Genomic DNA, 17,849 nt, shown 5'->3' with positions numbered 1-17,849 from the left:
TAAAAGTTCTGTGAAAATTAGGGCGCGTATAAAATATAAACACTGATAGTCAATCTGGAAATCCATAAAATTCCATCCATCTTTCAATCCATTTTCTTTAAAAAAACAGTACAAAGGTGCAGGTGATAGAAGTTAGAGATAGAACGCACCGAGTGTGCGTTCACCGTGAGTGTACTTAGGGGACTAATTTTACTTTAAGTTTAACAATAATTAATAATTAGCTGTACTCGCGACTTATTCCGCTTAGAATTTTTCTAAAATAAAAATAGCCTAAGTTTCTCATTCATTATTACATCAACTACCTACCTGCCAATAAAAGTCCTGTTAAAATCGGCCCAGCCTTTTCAGAGATTAGGCGAAACAAACAGACCGACAAAAATTGTAAAAAATATTATTTTTGCGTATGTATTTATATTCTTATGCATGTAGAAAAAAACATTTATTTCAATATTACAAACAATCCTCCAATTTTATTTATATGTATAGATTTCTTATGCTAGTATTACCTACTCACTACTCGCTATGCCACGCTGTGTTGGGTTGACTGGTAAAGGCCACCGTTGCTCACTTTGTATATACTGCATTTCAGGTGAAATAAAGAATATAAAAAGAACCATTTCTTAATTTAATATTTATCAATTCCCATTCTTATAACTATTATGCTTCATTGGTTATGTATGTATATTTACAATTACCAACATCTCGTACAGAATTCTACTAACAATTGTTATTAATTAATGGAGAATGAATGAGAAATTCGTGAACCGTGGAGAACGAATAAAATAGCGACTTGAGTGCAGACTCAAGTCGCCATTTTATTCGTTCTCCAGGGCATTGCTAGTATTTTTAGCTAGCTACTTTCCTATTTTAACATTAAGAAATCTCCCGATTGTGACACAATTTTAAAATAGTAAAATAATTTTATAGACTACGTAGGGGCCTGGCACTATAAGATTGGGAAACACTATCAATGTCAATGTTATTGCACAGTTACATTTGTTATGACAAATGTATCAAGAAAATTAAAAATAATAGTCAACCAACAATTACCTTAATAGGTAAAGAGATAAATTATTTTATATCGTTAATTTTTTAAACGAACAAAAATATATTTTACCAATTAGCAATATCAGAGCGAACGCCTCCATTGGCTCTATAGACGAGACGAAACGATCGCGACACAATGCAACGAACTCACAAACCATTTGAGGAATAAACTGGTTTATCTGTGAACTAGTTTAATCGTTACGTACAAAATCAGATTTACAAAGCGGTTCGTTTACTCAACGCCCACCACTACTCTCGGGTCCTTACTGTCATTGTCAATGTTATGTCAAGTGATACTGTCAAATGTCAATTCAATTTCATTTTCGCTCTCAGAAATTTTATTTTGACACCCAGTTCCATTTGAATTGAATTAAATAATTGGAATAAATACATTTATTGTAGTGATAAATATAGTATATATGATTTATTTACTACTTCACTTTTCATTGATTCTGGGATTTTATATTTTTTAAGTTATAACTCAAATGTTTAGGTTATTCCTCGGAACCTTGGTTATAATGTTCTGTTTAAGTACTTTCAGTTCAGTTAGAGTACATCATTGAATAACTTAATGTTTTACTTAAGTTTCTTATTATTTATATTGTGTGGGACAAACTAATCCTACAATAGAATGTTGTTTAACGGAAATTTGTCATTAAGATTTAAACCAACGGAATTGCAATATTTTAACTGGTTGTACGGAGTAGCACCATGTTTTCCTGTGAAATCATCGAAAATTAATATTATTACTGATCCAAAAAAGTTTTACGACACTTTAAGTGAAAGATTTAAAAACGCAACCCGTAGGATTTCTATTGCAAGTTTGTATATTGGCACAGGTGCCTTGGAAAGGAAACTTCTAAAAATTACGAAAGAAAATGTAGTAAAACAGGAACTGCGATTTAAAGTTCTATTAGATTACCATCGTGGTACCCGGGGAGAAGTGAATTCTAAGACTTTATTACAAGAAGTTATAAATTCTGTACCAGAACAATGTAGTGTGTCATTGTATCAGACACCTAAATTACAGACAAGCTGGTCCAAAGCTGTGCCTTCACGATACAATGAGTTGGTTGGGCTCCAGCATATGAAACTATACATAGCAGATAATAAAGTGCTATTGAGTGGTGCTAATTGTTCCAATGACTACTTTCAACAACGTCAGGACCGTTACATTGAAATTGAGGATGTTGATCTGGCAAATTTTTATAGTGAACTCATAGGTATGATGACTGTAAGTTATTGCTAATCATTTTTGTTTGCTCTTTTTTGTTTATGTATGTTGAAAAGAATTAATTTAATTCAACCTGACTCTCTTCAATATATAAACTATGAAACTTGCTTTATACAAGTATTTTTTTTTATTATTTGAATGCTTGTATTTGATATTCTTAATTGTAAAATAGTTTTAAAATTTAAAATTTATATTTCTAAATGTTTCAGTAACTAATTGTTAAATTATGGTAATCAATAAGTATAATCATTCTCTGTATGAAGATTAATTATTAAACAATAGGTATTTCATTTAAACACATTATTTTTATATATAAGAATGAAATCAATGTAATTATTATTGTGTGTCATTGTTCTTATATTTTAATTGAAGCCCTCAGTGGTCCAGTTGTTTAGCACACTACCACACTTTTCAGTGGTTACAGGTTTGATTCCTAGCATAGTGTAAACACAAGTATGATTGTTTGTAATGGTGTTTTGTATGTCTATACTGTGTAACTATATTCAAAATAAAATATTGAAGTATTTATATCAGTTCTCTAGTACCCAAAACACAAGTTCTGCTTAGCATTTGACTAGATGATGTTATATCGATTGTCAAGGGTTGTTATTATCATTAATTATTACATTTATTGCAGATGAAGTGTGTAAATTTAGTAAAAGATGTGGTACAGATGGCAAAATATGTCATAGTCTGTATTCAAAAGAAGAAATTACGAAGGAAATGAACAAGGGTATTTTGAATTTGATTGACAAATGGGTAACAATACAAAAAGCGAAGGTTACTTCACAGAAGAATTTAAGTGGTACATTATATATTTGTCTAATTCTTATTACTGATAAGTCTAACTATTACTTATTTCAAATAATCTGTAGTGGCCAGTTTTAGACTGTATGATTTGGTTAAACTTTTAGTCTTTTAGTCAAAACCATTTTTAGGCCAGGCTTGCAATATTTTTTAGGTGATAATTGAATAATCTACAGGCTTGTAGTAACTGATAATTCAATATTAAATAACCACATTGGTTTCAATGAGGGACTGAGTGGATCACTGTTCTCCATTACTTACAATTCCCTAGCTAAGAGTTTGATATTAAATAAAAAATATATTAATTGTTTTATTGATTATCTATTTTTCCAGACACATGGGTCTTCCCATTAGTTCAAATGGGGGAATTCAATATAACTCAAGATGAACAGGCAACACAAAGGATACTTGCCTCCACACCCGAGGGTTCCTACATACGCCTGGCGACAGGTTACTTTAATCTCACAGAAGAATATGCGCAGATATTACTTCGTAATTCTAAATCAAATATAAGTTTATTGATGGCACATCCAAATGTAAGATATTGGGAACAATTCTTTTCTTTTCTCCAAATATTATATAAGTAATGTCTATTATAACTAAATTTATAGTAGAAACAAAAAATGTTCATAAAATCCATAAATTTTTACATTGTGCCATTTCAAAGGACTAAAATAAAATGCCTCTCATCCTGTAATTTCTCTGCCTAATCTTACTCTATAATCAAAACACGACATACACAGCAAACTGCAGCTGAAATAAAAAAGGTCAAATGTATCTAAGTGCTAGTTAGAAACTTATTATGTATTTTTTTATATTTTATCTACAAAAAATTGTATTTAATATTTTTAAATCCATTTACAGGCTAATGGCTTTCTTGGAGCAGCGGGTCCTGCAGGTGGCATACCACATGCATATTCTTTGATAGCTAAAAAGTAAGTTTTTATTTACTGAATTTGTATCTATGCAATACATAATAAATATATGTTTCCTACATCATATCTTTATTTTTTAGTTCCTAATAAATCATGATTATTTCAGGTTCTGGCAGAGAGTGATAGATACTAACCAAGCAAGTAGAGTGTCCATGTTGGAATATGAACGGCCTGGATGGACATTCCACGCGAAAGGTTTATGGTACGACTTTTTTTTTATGTTGATTACATATTTTATTCTAACTCTGTGAGATAGTAATTACAGAAGAGTTACAATTTTAATTTTGTATTTGCTTCTAGGTATTATCCCCCTGGTAGTGGGGTACCGTGGGCAACATTAGTTGGTTCCGCAAATCTTGGAGAGCGCTCAGTGCGACGGGATCTAGAAGCTCAGGCTATTATTATTACTGAGTCATCTGATTTACAGGTACTTAAGTAACACATTTTATTAGTTTAATTTAATTATTGTGGTCAAAATATTATAATTAAATACCTACATGTTGGATGACGTAAAATCTAGTCAAATGTGTGTTAGAAAAGATTTACTAGATAATTCTATTTGCAATTCACTCATAAAGAGTAGACCCCATAGTAATTAATGTATATGACTGCAATTTGAACCAAATTTTAGTAGTTTATAGTATTTATATTTCAATTTTTAATTTTATTTTATTTTATTTCAAATCCAATATTTTTTTATTCATGTTTTGTTTCATGTTAGGAGAAACTTCATGAAGAGTGTACAATGCTCCATAAGTATGCATCAGAGTGTGGGAAAGAACTGCAACATAGAGAGACGCCCCTCTGGGTTCGAGCTACCGTCGGTTTATTTAGAACTTACTTTTGAACTTAGTAAGCATCACAATGTATTTATTTAGATAAAATAAATTATTTGTTATAGATTTATTTACATGTATGATAAGAAATACAGATATGGATTTAAATAGATGTCGTAAATATACTTTGCTTGTCATATTTTAGCTTTTAATAAGTTTGGAAGGCTCCATTTATCTCTATCATTCATTTCTATCTATGATCTATTAGACAACAAAGTTCGAAAATGTTTAAAAAAAAGTTTAGCCAAAACGGCTGGTATTTTTATGACAGGTATTGTGTTTGCCACTACTGTCTTTTATAATTTCAGGGCTAGTAGTAGACTTTTACTTAGTATTCATAAAATTAATATACGACGTCTCTTTCGATCTATGTTTGTGGGAAACAATTTATTTAAAATAGATTGTTTAAATATTGTTACCATGAATGTGAATTAATGTTATTAATTTAATTAATTACAAAAACAAAAAATACATTGACATGCGAATGAAATTGTCATATAAAATCTATAGTTTTTTTTGCACTCTGAACTTGTAGACAATTTGGAAACATATTTTAGAGAAAATTTTCATCTCGACATTTGTAGCAGGGTAGTAGTAGAAACAAAACGACAACAATACGATTTCCAATCACTTTTAATCATAATCATTCTTATTCTTCATTCATATAATCACATAATTATAATTATTTTGATTCACACTTAAAGTAATTTTAAAATAAATTAAATGAAAAACACTCTGTAATAATTTATACAAAAATCAGTCGTGACATTATTTGATTAGAATTAAAAGTATACAATCAAGTTTATAATAATAATAGGAATCAGGCACATTATTATCAATTATCTATCTATTCTAGTGAGTCTACTAGGTCTATCAAGTGAAAGTTGTGATGCAGTCCATCAGTAATGGATTTCACATATGACAAAATGAAATAGGAATCTTTATTTATTATGATCCAATTGATCGCATAAAATAAAAAAAACTCACTTTTGAGCATTATTTCACAATAAAAAATAACTGAAATTGAGCATTTTATACATTACTTATATATTACAATATTAATCATGTTAACTCATTGAGGCATACTTATAGTATATATATTCTGAGCAAACTTGAAGTAAATTCTATTTCCGCAATATTTAAATCAGCTATAATCAAATTAAATGAGGATAGAATGAGATTGTTTCCGACATTCGAGTAGGAATGCCATTTAATCCTAATCTTTGGTGTGCAGGCCATAACTACGCTGACTTTCCTAACTAAATGCAATGTTAAAATCATGTGGCATTAATGTTAACAATCAATGAATAAAACACTATAATTACTATAAAAGTTAACACAACATTTAGTCGAGTTGGTCAGTCCATATGGGAACATATTATTGTGTATGTGTAGCGGCAACGCCATCAACCTATAGACTACGGACGCAGAGAGTAGGTACAAAAATAGTTCACCTATCCAATACAATTAATACTACTTAACAATTAATTATCGCGAGGAGGTCTCAATGCTATTGGACACTGTAAAAAACAGCTAACGCACAAATCAATTTTAACAATTGATTCATAATTTATATAAAAAAAATTAAAGATTCATAAATCTTCTGTTATATTGGACGAAATACACACGTTGTGTAAACTGCAGGCTGGCTTTTGGCGAGATCAAATCAAAATCGCATCAAATTGATGATATATTCCATGGTATTAACTCTATTACAGGGAATTTTGGGAAAAAAGGTTTACTATTCGTTTATATACATTTGTAATTAATTTATTATTACGATTTTCTAGTTTGTATTTAAAAACACCACTGGATATAATTTCAATCTGATTTCGATTAGATCGTGCGCAACCCAGCCGATCATGAGCCTCCTCTGAACATAGCGTTACTTATAGCGAATCACACTAAGGTAAATTGACTAGGCGTGGTAGGTCGCAGTCGTTGCGTGATCTAGACTTAAGCTTTGACTCCATTTTCGCCTTATAAGAAAATATTGACGGTAATCATGTAATAAGAACTCTATTGAGTCATTCTGCGTAATAAAATTGACTATAAACGTCCATAAAATAACGTCATAATGGACATTTTTGGCAATATTCTACTCTTAAGCTTATATGTTCATGTACTTAGTTTCTAGAACCTACTTTGGTGCATTTCTTTAGTAAGAAATATCTGCAGTCGTTCTCTATTAGCTACTACCTCAACAGTCTGTGGTCGGAGAAACTAGTGAATGTCGTCAAAGCCTAAGTTTTTGGTCAGCAGGCGGCGTCGCGTGACATTATTAGGTCAGAATCCGGCAACGTCGGGAGGAGGGTCTGGCGGCATGTAGTGGAGCTCGTCCACGGGTCCACTGAAGATGTTGTAGAGAACGGCGAAGAGCGTGCATGCTGCGTACGCCCCTAGGGCTGCCCACCACAATAATCTCTCCCACAATCTTTGCTGTGCGTGTTTCAGCACTAGCAGGCCTATAGTGAGGCCTGCGAGCGCTCCCGCCACGTGTGCTGCGTACGACACCGGTGGCGCTTCCTGCTTGACAAACGAAAATTGACAGTTACGCAATGATTACATTATGTACAGTTTAAATATAGATAACGACATAGATATAGGACATTAGTTATTTATGAGTTTAAATTTATCCACCACCAACTTAAAGGCAAATCTGAGTAAGACGACTCTCAACAAGATGGAGCGATGCTCCAAAGGTCGTTAATAGATTAGGACAGTTTGTTACGGTGATATATTTAGATCGATGAATCCAATAAGATAATTTTGAGCATACTTGATACTATGATCTATAATGTAGTTGACTATATGACGTCACAGAGGTAATATAATTCATTATAAATGGTGAGTATTTGACGATTTGGCGTCGATTCATTTGGCAAGAGTCTTCTAGTAACTAACTGTTTAAATGTGGGACTCCGGCCTAACAATAGTTTTTCGACTGGCTTTTAATAAAATCACAAAATGGACTATAAAAAGAACCCTCCATTTCGACTAACTGTACAATTAATAACTCGACAGTTAAAACATGCATGCGCCTAAATCATCTGAAGATTACATAATCAGATCCTGACTTGGTGGCAATGAAAGACACCAAGAAATGAAGTTCATAAATTGACAATATAGGAACTTATCCGTTCCTTGCATATATTAATTTCCACAGTATTTGATTTATCGCTACAATATTCAGATTATTGCACACAAGGGTGATGAAGGAGGATGATATATGGTAGTGGAATTACAGTGTAAGGAGGTATGCCATTCATAGTACTCCGGAACGGCAACCACAGGCATCATATAAAGACATGACTGTGCTGCTTTATATGTATACATATACGTGATGGTTGTCATTTACCAATACCGTTAGCTTGTTTTTCATCATAGTTAGGTTAGGTTAACATAAAAATTTCGAAACCACAATACTTATATACTGCTTCGGTTATGAATTACTCACCTTAGTATACCTAGCGTGGACAGCAAAGCCCACGTCACATGAGGCGACTGCGAGCGCCGCAACCAATCGCACGGCGCCGTATCGCATCGCGTGGAAGTTTAACAATGCGTTGGCTAAATGCGCCGCCAGCAGCGCGTATACGCCACCGGACGCGCCCGCCAGGCATACATCAGGGTCGAGTACTGACGCCGCCAGGGATCCCCCCAGTACGCCTGCTAGATATACCGCACCACATCGGAGTGCGCCGTGCACCATTTCAAGTGGTAGACCAACCTGTTAATAAAAGCAATTTCAAATAAATATTATACGAACTTTTTCAATTCTACGTGTTAGCGTAAGAGAGAGATAATTGTAGATTTAAGACCGAAATTACAATTAAAGATCCTTCATCTTAAATAAATACATAGAGAGAAATTTGAGGAAATAACTATAATTCGTGTGTTCAGCATGTCTGCATAATTTTACAGCGAATAAATTGACATAGAATAAGAACGCTTGAAAAAAGAATTCATAGCCTGGGTGGTCTAGCGGTTTCCCACTTTATTTCCGATGGTCGCGGGTTCGATTCCTGGTGCAAACTTGTATTCATGAGTATGATTGCCCAGGGTTTCTTATATGAGTATGAATATAACATTTTGAGTTGATTTCATTTTCATTTAAGAAAAAATGTGTCTTTTCTTTTATTTTACTATTTGCTCTTATGTACAGTTTACCAGATACTGAAGAATTACTGTCCCCATTTGTTCAAAAGAAATAGTATTTTGTTTGTTACTTTGATATGGTTAATCTATTAAAAATATATTAAAAGTAAAAATCTTTCACTTATTAGACGGGTTCATTATTTAGTAACCACGTATAAGTTGAGTACTCACTGCCAGCTGTACAAGAAGGTTGAAGGCGAGATGGAGCCAGCCGGCGTGGACGACGCTGTACGTGAGGAACCTCCATAGTTCGCGACGACGGTCGGGTCGGTAAACGAGTGGTGAGTCCACGGGCACGGGCCCCGCCGCCGCTGCCACCCCACTCGAACTTGACGCGTACCACGCAAACACGCCCAACTGCAAAAATGTATACTAAATCTTAAAACATTTTAGGATAAGTGGTATGATAGGACTAAGGGTCCTATAGAAGGGTAATGGATAAGCGGTATCACGATAATGACGGTTTCTAGACGTTATCGACCGTTATGAAAAACCTCATCGGTCCTTATAGCAATCAAGGTTATAGGATCGTTATGAAATGTAAGGAAGAAATTAAGCTCATAACTGTTACGTTTATACGATTATAAAGTTCATTTTTATAATTATTTACACTTATTGAATATTTACTTTGGTTTTGTAATGTTCTTTATTCAGCACCAATTTGTGCCTATTTTGTATCTACTGGATACATTTTAAATAAACAGTTTTAGCATAAGTAAATCGGCGACAAAATATTTGCTTTGACAATAATTCAATATGTTGTCATTATACACAATAACTGTAGTGTAGGAGCAACCGAACGAGTTTATAACAGACAGTAACTTCATATATTAGATTTAGGTATTATTTAGAAAAACTAAATTGCTCGAGACCGACTTCTAATTTCGAACCTACAGTCATATTATGAGAATTATTAAATTTAACTTGTTAATTATTACAGCATAATATATAGTATTTATATGTTTAAATAATTATAATATTTAAATAAATGAATAATATTTTTTAAAAGGTGGTTGTGGTTTATTCGTTTTAAAACAAAACGTAAACGTTATTGATGACGTTCTACTGAATTATTCATTGAGGGAAAACCGTTAAATATATCATAATAGAGCGGCTTGAACAGTATCGTACTGCGGTGAATCAACGGGCATATGCGAACAGAGTGAATAATCAGTCACCCCTTCAATGTAGATTCAAAGCATGAAATATAGATATAACGGAAAAATCAAATAATAATAAAAATATCTGATCCAATGAATGAATATAAAGTTTCTAGTATACCAAGTGAATTACTTTTCTTCTGTGTTACTTTTTTTAGCATATTGTATTAATACTAACATAATTGTTTTGCATATAAATAAAATGGGATTGTATTTGTGTGGTTATCTATGTAACCATGTAATGTAGTATGTATTTTTAAAAGATTAGGTAATTTCGTATTAGGTATATTGTACTGTAATATAAGAAAAAAAAAATAGTGTGGCGAAACAAGAATGACACAATCAATGCTGTAAATAGCTGCGATTACAAAAATAATCAGAATGACTTGACTCGATACTTATTTTTGGCAGTGAATTTAAAATATACATAGCCATGTTATTTCATACATTTTTCCAAACTTTATCAGTCACTGCTTGCAACGTAGCGCCGGATGGGCAGCACTATGCATGGGCCTGCGTGTTGCGCGTGCGCCGACCGTTTGTTATGTTTCACGTAAACCGCTTGTTTGCACGGATGTGAAATCCGCTATTACAAATTTTAATTAACCCAAGTAACTAGAGCGGGGATTGAGCAGCGGTGCTCGTGCAGAATAGAAAGTGATGTACCATTACGGTACAATAAATCGAAACTCATATGTAGAGACACATTGTCAAATAAATGTAGAAGGTAGGTAATAGCTGTGATACACTTAAAAGTAAATAATAGACTACAATTAGGGATATGTTAAGTACTACAGAACTCTGCAAAACTTATCTGTCAGATACAAGTGCCTATTCACATAAGGATAGGCACATAAGTGAAAATTTTGTCCGTAGAGAACAACTCATGTTCGCCGAGAATCGGAGCATTGCCGCTGACAGTTCTATGTTTGGTGTTAATTTATGGTACATTAAACGCTGATAAAAATGAAGTGTACAGAAACTTTTAAATTGAATGTTTATTTTTCTTTCTTTTGTTTATTCAAATGCTCTTAGTTGTTAAGTTTATTCCTACTCCATTGGAAAATGTACAGTAATGTAGAAATTGTATTAAGAATTACCTCTAGCAATGTGACGCAAATTATGAAGAGAGGTGGCGGGCAGCATGTGTATCGTTCCTGGTAGTACTTCCTCTCTCGCTCTTCTGGAAGCACTTCCATTGCTACTAGGTGGACCATCCTGTAGACAAGGTGAGATATTTTAGCAACGATCAAGTACGAGTTTTCTGTGGCATGTATTTTGTTTTGATTCTTACAATTAGTCGAGACACTTTAGTTGGGACGGGTTATAACTTCAATATGAAATAACACTACTGCTACTATATTGCAAGATTTTATTTATGTATATAATAATTTAGATGACAATATACAAATGTGAATATCTTTAGTAATAACAAATAAATTGTAAATCTTATTTTTATATTATAACAAGGACAAGACAAAAATCAATGCATTAATTTGATCCTATTATTGATCATTTTCTTTTTTTTCTTTCATTCAAAGAAGCACATTAGTCTATATCTAATAGAGAACGATAACCTAATATGTACTAGGCTGACTGCATCGTTTAGCTACCTACGAGTTAAAATTAACTATACGGAATGGATGATAATTACAAACGATCAATCTACTTACTTTAACGATTGTCTTATAATTATTATTGGCCTTATAAAAAAATATTTTAACGATTTTATTGTATGATAGCACACCACATGTCAATGTGACACGACAAGTGAACATAAAAACTTATATTTTTAGCAACCGTCAATCGATACAAGAGTTTCAATTCGATATAGAGAAATTGTACGATAAAATTTTGTGAAACTGAATAGGTATTTTGAAATTTTGTTAATTTGATTACATTTTACTATCAATTTACTTGTCGAAAGTATAGATAGTTGTTGTGATGTGTGTGATGTACCTAACCTATTGATTGTCAGGTTGTCACGACATATTCGATTTTGATGTATTTCAGAACATTTGCTGTAAAAATAGGTAATGCTCTGGTTCTCGTACGAATAATTTTGAAAAACATTAAATAACATACAAATAAGATCATTTTGTGTTACTTCTCCAGTTTATAATTATTACTGTCGGTCTTATATTTTCCAGTGAAGAATTATTTTAAAAACAAGATAGTGCCTAAGTAGGTAGGAACTTAAAGCAAAGATGTAAGATATTAAATACAAGAATTAATAATACACGTATGTACGTGTTCTGATTATTTTTTTTCGTTTTGGTGAGCAGCAAATTTTAAATAAGTTTGGGAAAAGCAATTACCGGTCACGTCAAAATATTTTCATGAAATTCTTAACGACAGGTTTTGAGGAAGGCAAGTCATGAAAGAAAATTGTAGTTCGATTAAATCATAATTTTATAAGTTTAGGTATACAACAAAAAATAATAAATATGTACGGCGCCCGTACATCCGACCTATCCAATTCGGTCCGTATAGCGGACCATTCACACAGTACTCTAGTTTCATAAAGTCTGAAGAAGAAAGGTGATTTGATCTTACCTGGCAAATAATGTAGGATCTTCGAGAAGCAAATGGAAGTCGTTCTCGGAGCTGACCTCTCGGTCCCGTTGGTGCACCGCGCATCTATAGCTGCGTGTACGCTTGCCGCTCATCTGGAACAATGTAAATATTCAATGTAGTTACAAGTCGGCAATAAATTCTGTTTCATTATTGATATTTAAATTAAATTAAAATAGGTATTTTACAGATTTAATTTTTACAAATTGTTTGGCTATTTAATTTATAATTTATCAACCAGTCATTTAAAAAATAGTAGTGAGAACGACTTTAATGTAAACGTTGCAATGTCCTCAATTCCAGTACGATATGAGGGTTGTGATATCTAAAATCCGTAGAAGTGTTACAATACAATGTTCATAAACATGGTAATAATTGAGAACTGTCACTTGTAATGCGCGGGTGAATTTATGTGTCGCGGTCACGCCGCCTGTCGGCTGGCTTGCCGCCAAAGCCTATCGACCAACCCCCGCCCTTGAAGTACTACCCGATGTTCAAATTTCATTGTATTTCAAATTTAAAATAGTCTATTACATTTTTTCTAAAGTTAAAACAATCAGAGTAATAAACCTACATGTAATGGAATTGCCGGCCTCTATTGCAATTCAATGTACAACAGTACACTTCTTGTGTTGTCAGTTACTAATTTTACAAAAAGTATTATAGTATTAGTATTACTAATAGACCACTTAAAAAAAAAAAAAAAAACTATAGATGACATTATCAGGAATAATATTTCACGTTTTTTTATTATAAATCATCATCTGCTTTTTGTTATCTTTCTAATATGTTTTTTTTTGTTCGCAGTCATCTAATTATTCACTCCCTTTCTGGCTATATCATCTTCTATCATACACAGTCTCCAACTTTCCAAATTCTTATAAAACACTTTCTTTAAAATATTGGCATTACATTCCCATACCAAGACAAACGATTACTCTTTAACTTCTCCGATACTGGAGATACTTTTACACTTCCTCTGGTGTATTAATTTTTGAAATGGAAATGTTTAGCTTGTGTGTTTGGAGCTGCGCTGTCACAGACATACTTATTTATAACATTCCTTTGCGATGCACAAGGGGGACTGTTTAGTTACTGTGGCATATATACAGTATATAACGTTATCCATGTCTATTAACGGCTAGCTTGATGGTCATTTCGCAATGGTTGCACCATTCACGTACACTATGAGTATAGTTTAGTTAAGTGTTGATATTATTACAATATTTTAGAAAGTATTTCAGTTATATAAAATGAAATTGTTTCAGCTGACGGTGTGTTATGAAATTAGTCCTTGACATTTTTTGATCAATTATAGTTATAGTATAATAGAGTAGTGTGTTTCTAGGCGTATATATACGTTATACTTGTAAAAGTTTTCATGATCTACGTATATAAACTAACAATGAAAAATATTATTAAATGACAGTTCTCATAATCTATCGCGGGATGTTTAAGTAGATGTTAAAAAGCCTACAACCAGATTCCAAATTATAAAACATTTTATAACAAAACACAATATATTATTGTCTAACTCCTACAGAGAAGATAAACTGGCGAAGATATGCAGATGTCTAAGAGGTTATTATCATAATAGAGTAGTTTATGTACAGTTAGCATTAAGATTTGCACATCCATTAATCTGCTTTGTTGCTGACCGCACCTTTATGAGATCATTTTAGGCGTGCAGATATCCGAAGGTATTTCCAATTATGACTAGGTGTTATTGAATATGTATTAAGTAATCATTCATATTTACCAAATTGTATTTGAAGTGACTATTACTTAAGTGCGAGTATTACTTAAGTGAAGATAGAATACTTAAATATTTCACTTTGGGCGGGAGGCAGGAGGGGATTGTTAGTAATGGAGGCTAGTCGCTCCATTGCTAGCATTATAAATTTATAACATATCAGATCGACCTCCATACGGTAATCTCTCGAAGCCAATAGTGTCTCGCTAGGGTATTTATATGTATAGGTATATAAGATTAACGCAGGTGGGTGTATTTATTTTTATTCATTCATCCATTTTATATTTATTCATAAAAAAAAATAACTATAGACGGTGGCCTGCTGAAGGTAATAGAGTAATTTAATTCAAATCAATCGATAATAAGCTAGTTATTAAAGCGATCAATAAGTTACTTAACGACTTAATAGTTTTTAATTAGAACTAGTTTGTAATCGTTTAAATACAATAAAGTAAGTTATGTTTTCTACGTGATGGAAAACATCGACAAAACCAAATTAATCGAAGACTGTTATGGGCTTGCCCTGTTTCAATGTAGAATAAAATATTCTCAGCAGAATGGGTCATGTAAAACGTTATGTTCACAACTTAAGTCGATAGTTGACAATACCTCTGTCAACTTTCCACAAATTTCATGTGGGGTGGCCATATGAAATTTATGGAATTACAGTTATATTATGCGGACGACATAATCAGAGATATTATTTGTGGTAGAAAAAGTATACAACCAACACCTATAACGCCGGTAGATACGTAATTGAATACAATTTGTACGTATGTAGAATTTACTTGTATTTTCAGTAAGTATGTAAACTCAGCTATTAGTTTTATTTTTCATCAAGTTCCAATACATGTGTTGTTTTAATATAGTACTTAAATCGTAAATGTGGAATCTTCGTTATTCGCTCAAGAAGTCACTAGGTAGTGTACTGACTACTGATAATCAGTAGTGCGCATGGGCAGAGGAGTAAATAAATACGGAACTACCTAATCCCGTGGCATGGGTGGGCGGTAGCGTGCGGTGAACGACTGTCCGCGATCGCAGACAACTAGTGTTGCCAGATGAATACATGCTTTCCCCCCAAAATTGTTTCATAATCAGTCCCCCCTCCCTTCATTCTAAATTTTAAATTTTGAACAAAATTTTCCCAATAAAATAAGTGCAATGCCCACTCCCCACTGTTATGTAGGTACTTGTTTCCTTCTTTGAGTGCCCACTATTATATTTATATTTTTTGTCTGTGTTAGTGGTAGAACATAGTTTTTTGAAGTAACAGAAATTCACTTCCCCCTACTTCTGTCTTTCTTATTATACCCACAAAAGCCTCCTAAAATTAGGGTGATTCCCCTTAATCTGGCATCACTTCAGGCAACCGCATTGTCTCTGCAGTCGTTCAACTCAGTTTCCCACGAGACTGCAAAATGTCCAATGCCAAAACCCAAATACGAATAGCCTAGACGCGCCGCAGACGCTGCTGGCTAAATCTGTCTCGGCAACGGCCCTGTTCATTTATGTTGCGATGCGACCGGCACATTGTCAATTCGTGATTTTCAAGAGTTACACGCTTTTATTGGGATGCACGCATTTGTAAAAGTACCAAGGTAATAAAAACTTTCTGTAGGGGTTAAAAGGCCCGTTTTATTGCGTACGAGTGACTCACCGATGAGATACATTTTCCTTTAATATTAAGCTTTATTGTAAAGGACCTAAAATCACCGGAATGATAACATGATTGAAACCCAACTATTTATCGACACATTTTATCTTGTACATAAAAAATATATAATTTACATATTTACTAGCACTACTAATACAGCCAGTGTAAACAGCGGCCCATAATGTCTTGATCGTTAATATAATAATACTATTAATAAATCACTAAAACGTACCACTTATAAAAATCCACTGTTCAAACATACAAGTAAGGAAAGAACAAAATAATAAATCATGAGAAAATATATTAATGCATTATTAAAAAAAAGCTCACTAGTAACTACTAGAGATTTTAAAATTATGTGCATAATCTTGTCTATTATTTCTGTTACGCGTAGTTATTTATGTTTTATAAAGATTTGATATAACAAAGATAATTTCAATTTCGTAATGAATTTTCGCGGGGCAAGTCGGGCGCCAGTGGGCGCAGCGGCGGCAGGCGCGGCGCTCCGGCGTGGGCGCCGCGTGACTCACGCCGACATCCGACACGTCCGATACGTATCCGGAACCACTAACTAGGTACTATTGCCATTGGCCATCAAATAAGCTCTCGAGCCTACGCGAGCGCGACACCATACTCATTTCAATAACCCACATTACCATTCATGATTTATTGTTTTGTATATTTATGATCTGTGTACCTGCACGGTCTACGGTAATCCCAAATGTCTTAACATTTACATATCCAACAACTTATTTGTTACCTGTAGGTACAATATGTATTTACAGGTAATAAATAAGTACATAACCTATACTTATTTAGATACTTCTTCTGATTAATTATTCTATGAACTGAGAGCCTAAATGCAAAACTAAGTTGATATGGATTTTTCACAATTTATATGTGTATAAGTAATATTTATAACTAATTTCATGCAGGCAAAAGCGCGGTAAATGTTGTGTTAGTGTTTTGTAGGTACTCACATCAAATTTATGTTTAATATGTATTCAAGTTTTTGTTATGAACTAGCCCACTCAATTGTGCATAGGTGCTGATTTATTGGCCGGTGACTTATGGACACCTACGCTTACATAGAACCAACGTGAGTTTATGAATGAAAGCATAATTGATTTCCTTGCGTAGTTCATTCACTTGTATTATTCATGCAAGTATTACCTATATGGTTTTAAGCATAGCTCTATTAACTTATTATTGAATCCTTGTTGTACTGATGTTTTCAATCTAATAGTTAGGTAGCAAATTTATAATATTATTGTAAAACCTGTGTTATTATAATTTAATATACACTTTCTCTTATTACTTTGTGATTCCTATATTAATAAAGGCTTGTAAAAAAATTAACATTTTGTAAAATATCTATGCAGTTTTTAGTTTAATATTTTCGGGATATTAATTTATATCTGCGACGTATATACGTCTTTAGTGGGGTTATCTAAATCTAGCATATTAATGTTAGATTTAGTATAGCGAAGTGATGTGCCGGGCACGTGAGCGCTGGGAGTGTTCCCACGCGCCCACCTCCGCACCATTATGTTCTAATCTCTTGTAGTCTCTTTCCATTATTATGATGCCGTGAAAGTACGCTATACGTTTTGTAACAGGGAAGCGAACGGTTTGCGGAATTTTAAATATACATTGTGAAATAATTTTATTAATTATAACTGAAGAGA

At 33.1% G+C, this 17,849-nt stretch overlaps 2 protein-coding genes across 4 annotated transcripts in view; one reads left to right on the top strand and one right to left on the bottom strand.

The window, feature by feature from the left end:
• Nucleotides 1-1,429: 1,429 nt before the first annotated feature.
• Nucleotides 1,430-5,035, top strand: LOC131842550 (CDP-diacylglycerol--glycerol-3-phosphate 3-phosphatidyltransferase, mitochondrial). Its single transcript, XM_059191121.1, has 7 exons — nt 1,430-2,270; nt 2,919-3,086; nt 3,422-3,624; nt 3,953-4,023; nt 4,130-4,225; nt 4,324-4,450; nt 4,745-5,035. The coding sequence occupies exons 1-7, from the start codon at nt 1,679-1,681 to the stop codon at nt 4,868-4,870; spliced, it is 1,383 nt and encodes a 460-aa protein (XP_059047104.1). The 5' UTR covers nt 1,430-1,678; the 3' UTR covers nt 4,871-5,035.
• A 433-nt stretch (nt 5,036-5,468) lies between these two features.
• The window catches only part of LOC131842574 (rhomboid-related protein 3), a 119,748-nt gene continuing 107,367 nt past the window's right edge, over nt 5,469-17,849 (bottom strand). For 2 of the 3 annotated variants that reach the window (XM_059191148.1, XM_059191147.1), the window contains exons 6-10: nt 12,734-12,846; nt 11,278-11,395; nt 9,189-9,374; nt 8,317-8,589; nt 5,469-7,385 (exon numbers count right to left, since the gene is read on the bottom strand). In XM_059191148.1, coding sequence (XP_059047131.1) covers nt 7,146-7,385; nt 8,317-8,589; nt 9,189-9,374; nt 11,278-11,395; nt 12,734-12,846 — 930 coding nt within the window. In that variant the 3' untranslated portion in view covers nt 5,469-7,145. The remainder of the gene's footprint in view (nt 7,386-8,316; nt 8,590-9,188; nt 9,375-11,277; nt 11,396-12,733; nt 12,847-17,849) is intronic. The other variant, XM_059191149.1, reaches the window with a different exon arrangement.

This window comes from Achroia grisella, unplaced genomic scaffold (assembly GCF_030625045.1).
Source record: "Achroia grisella isolate CSIRO2021 unplaced genomic scaffold, CSIRO_AGI_Agris_v1 utg241, whole genome shotgun sequence".
Taxonomy (NCBI): domain Eukaryota; kingdom Metazoa; phylum Arthropoda; class Insecta; order Lepidoptera; family Pyralidae; genus Achroia; species Achroia grisella.
The sequence above is the reverse complement of the archived record's forward strand: the minus strand, read 5'-3'. Positions and strand labels throughout refer to the sequence as shown.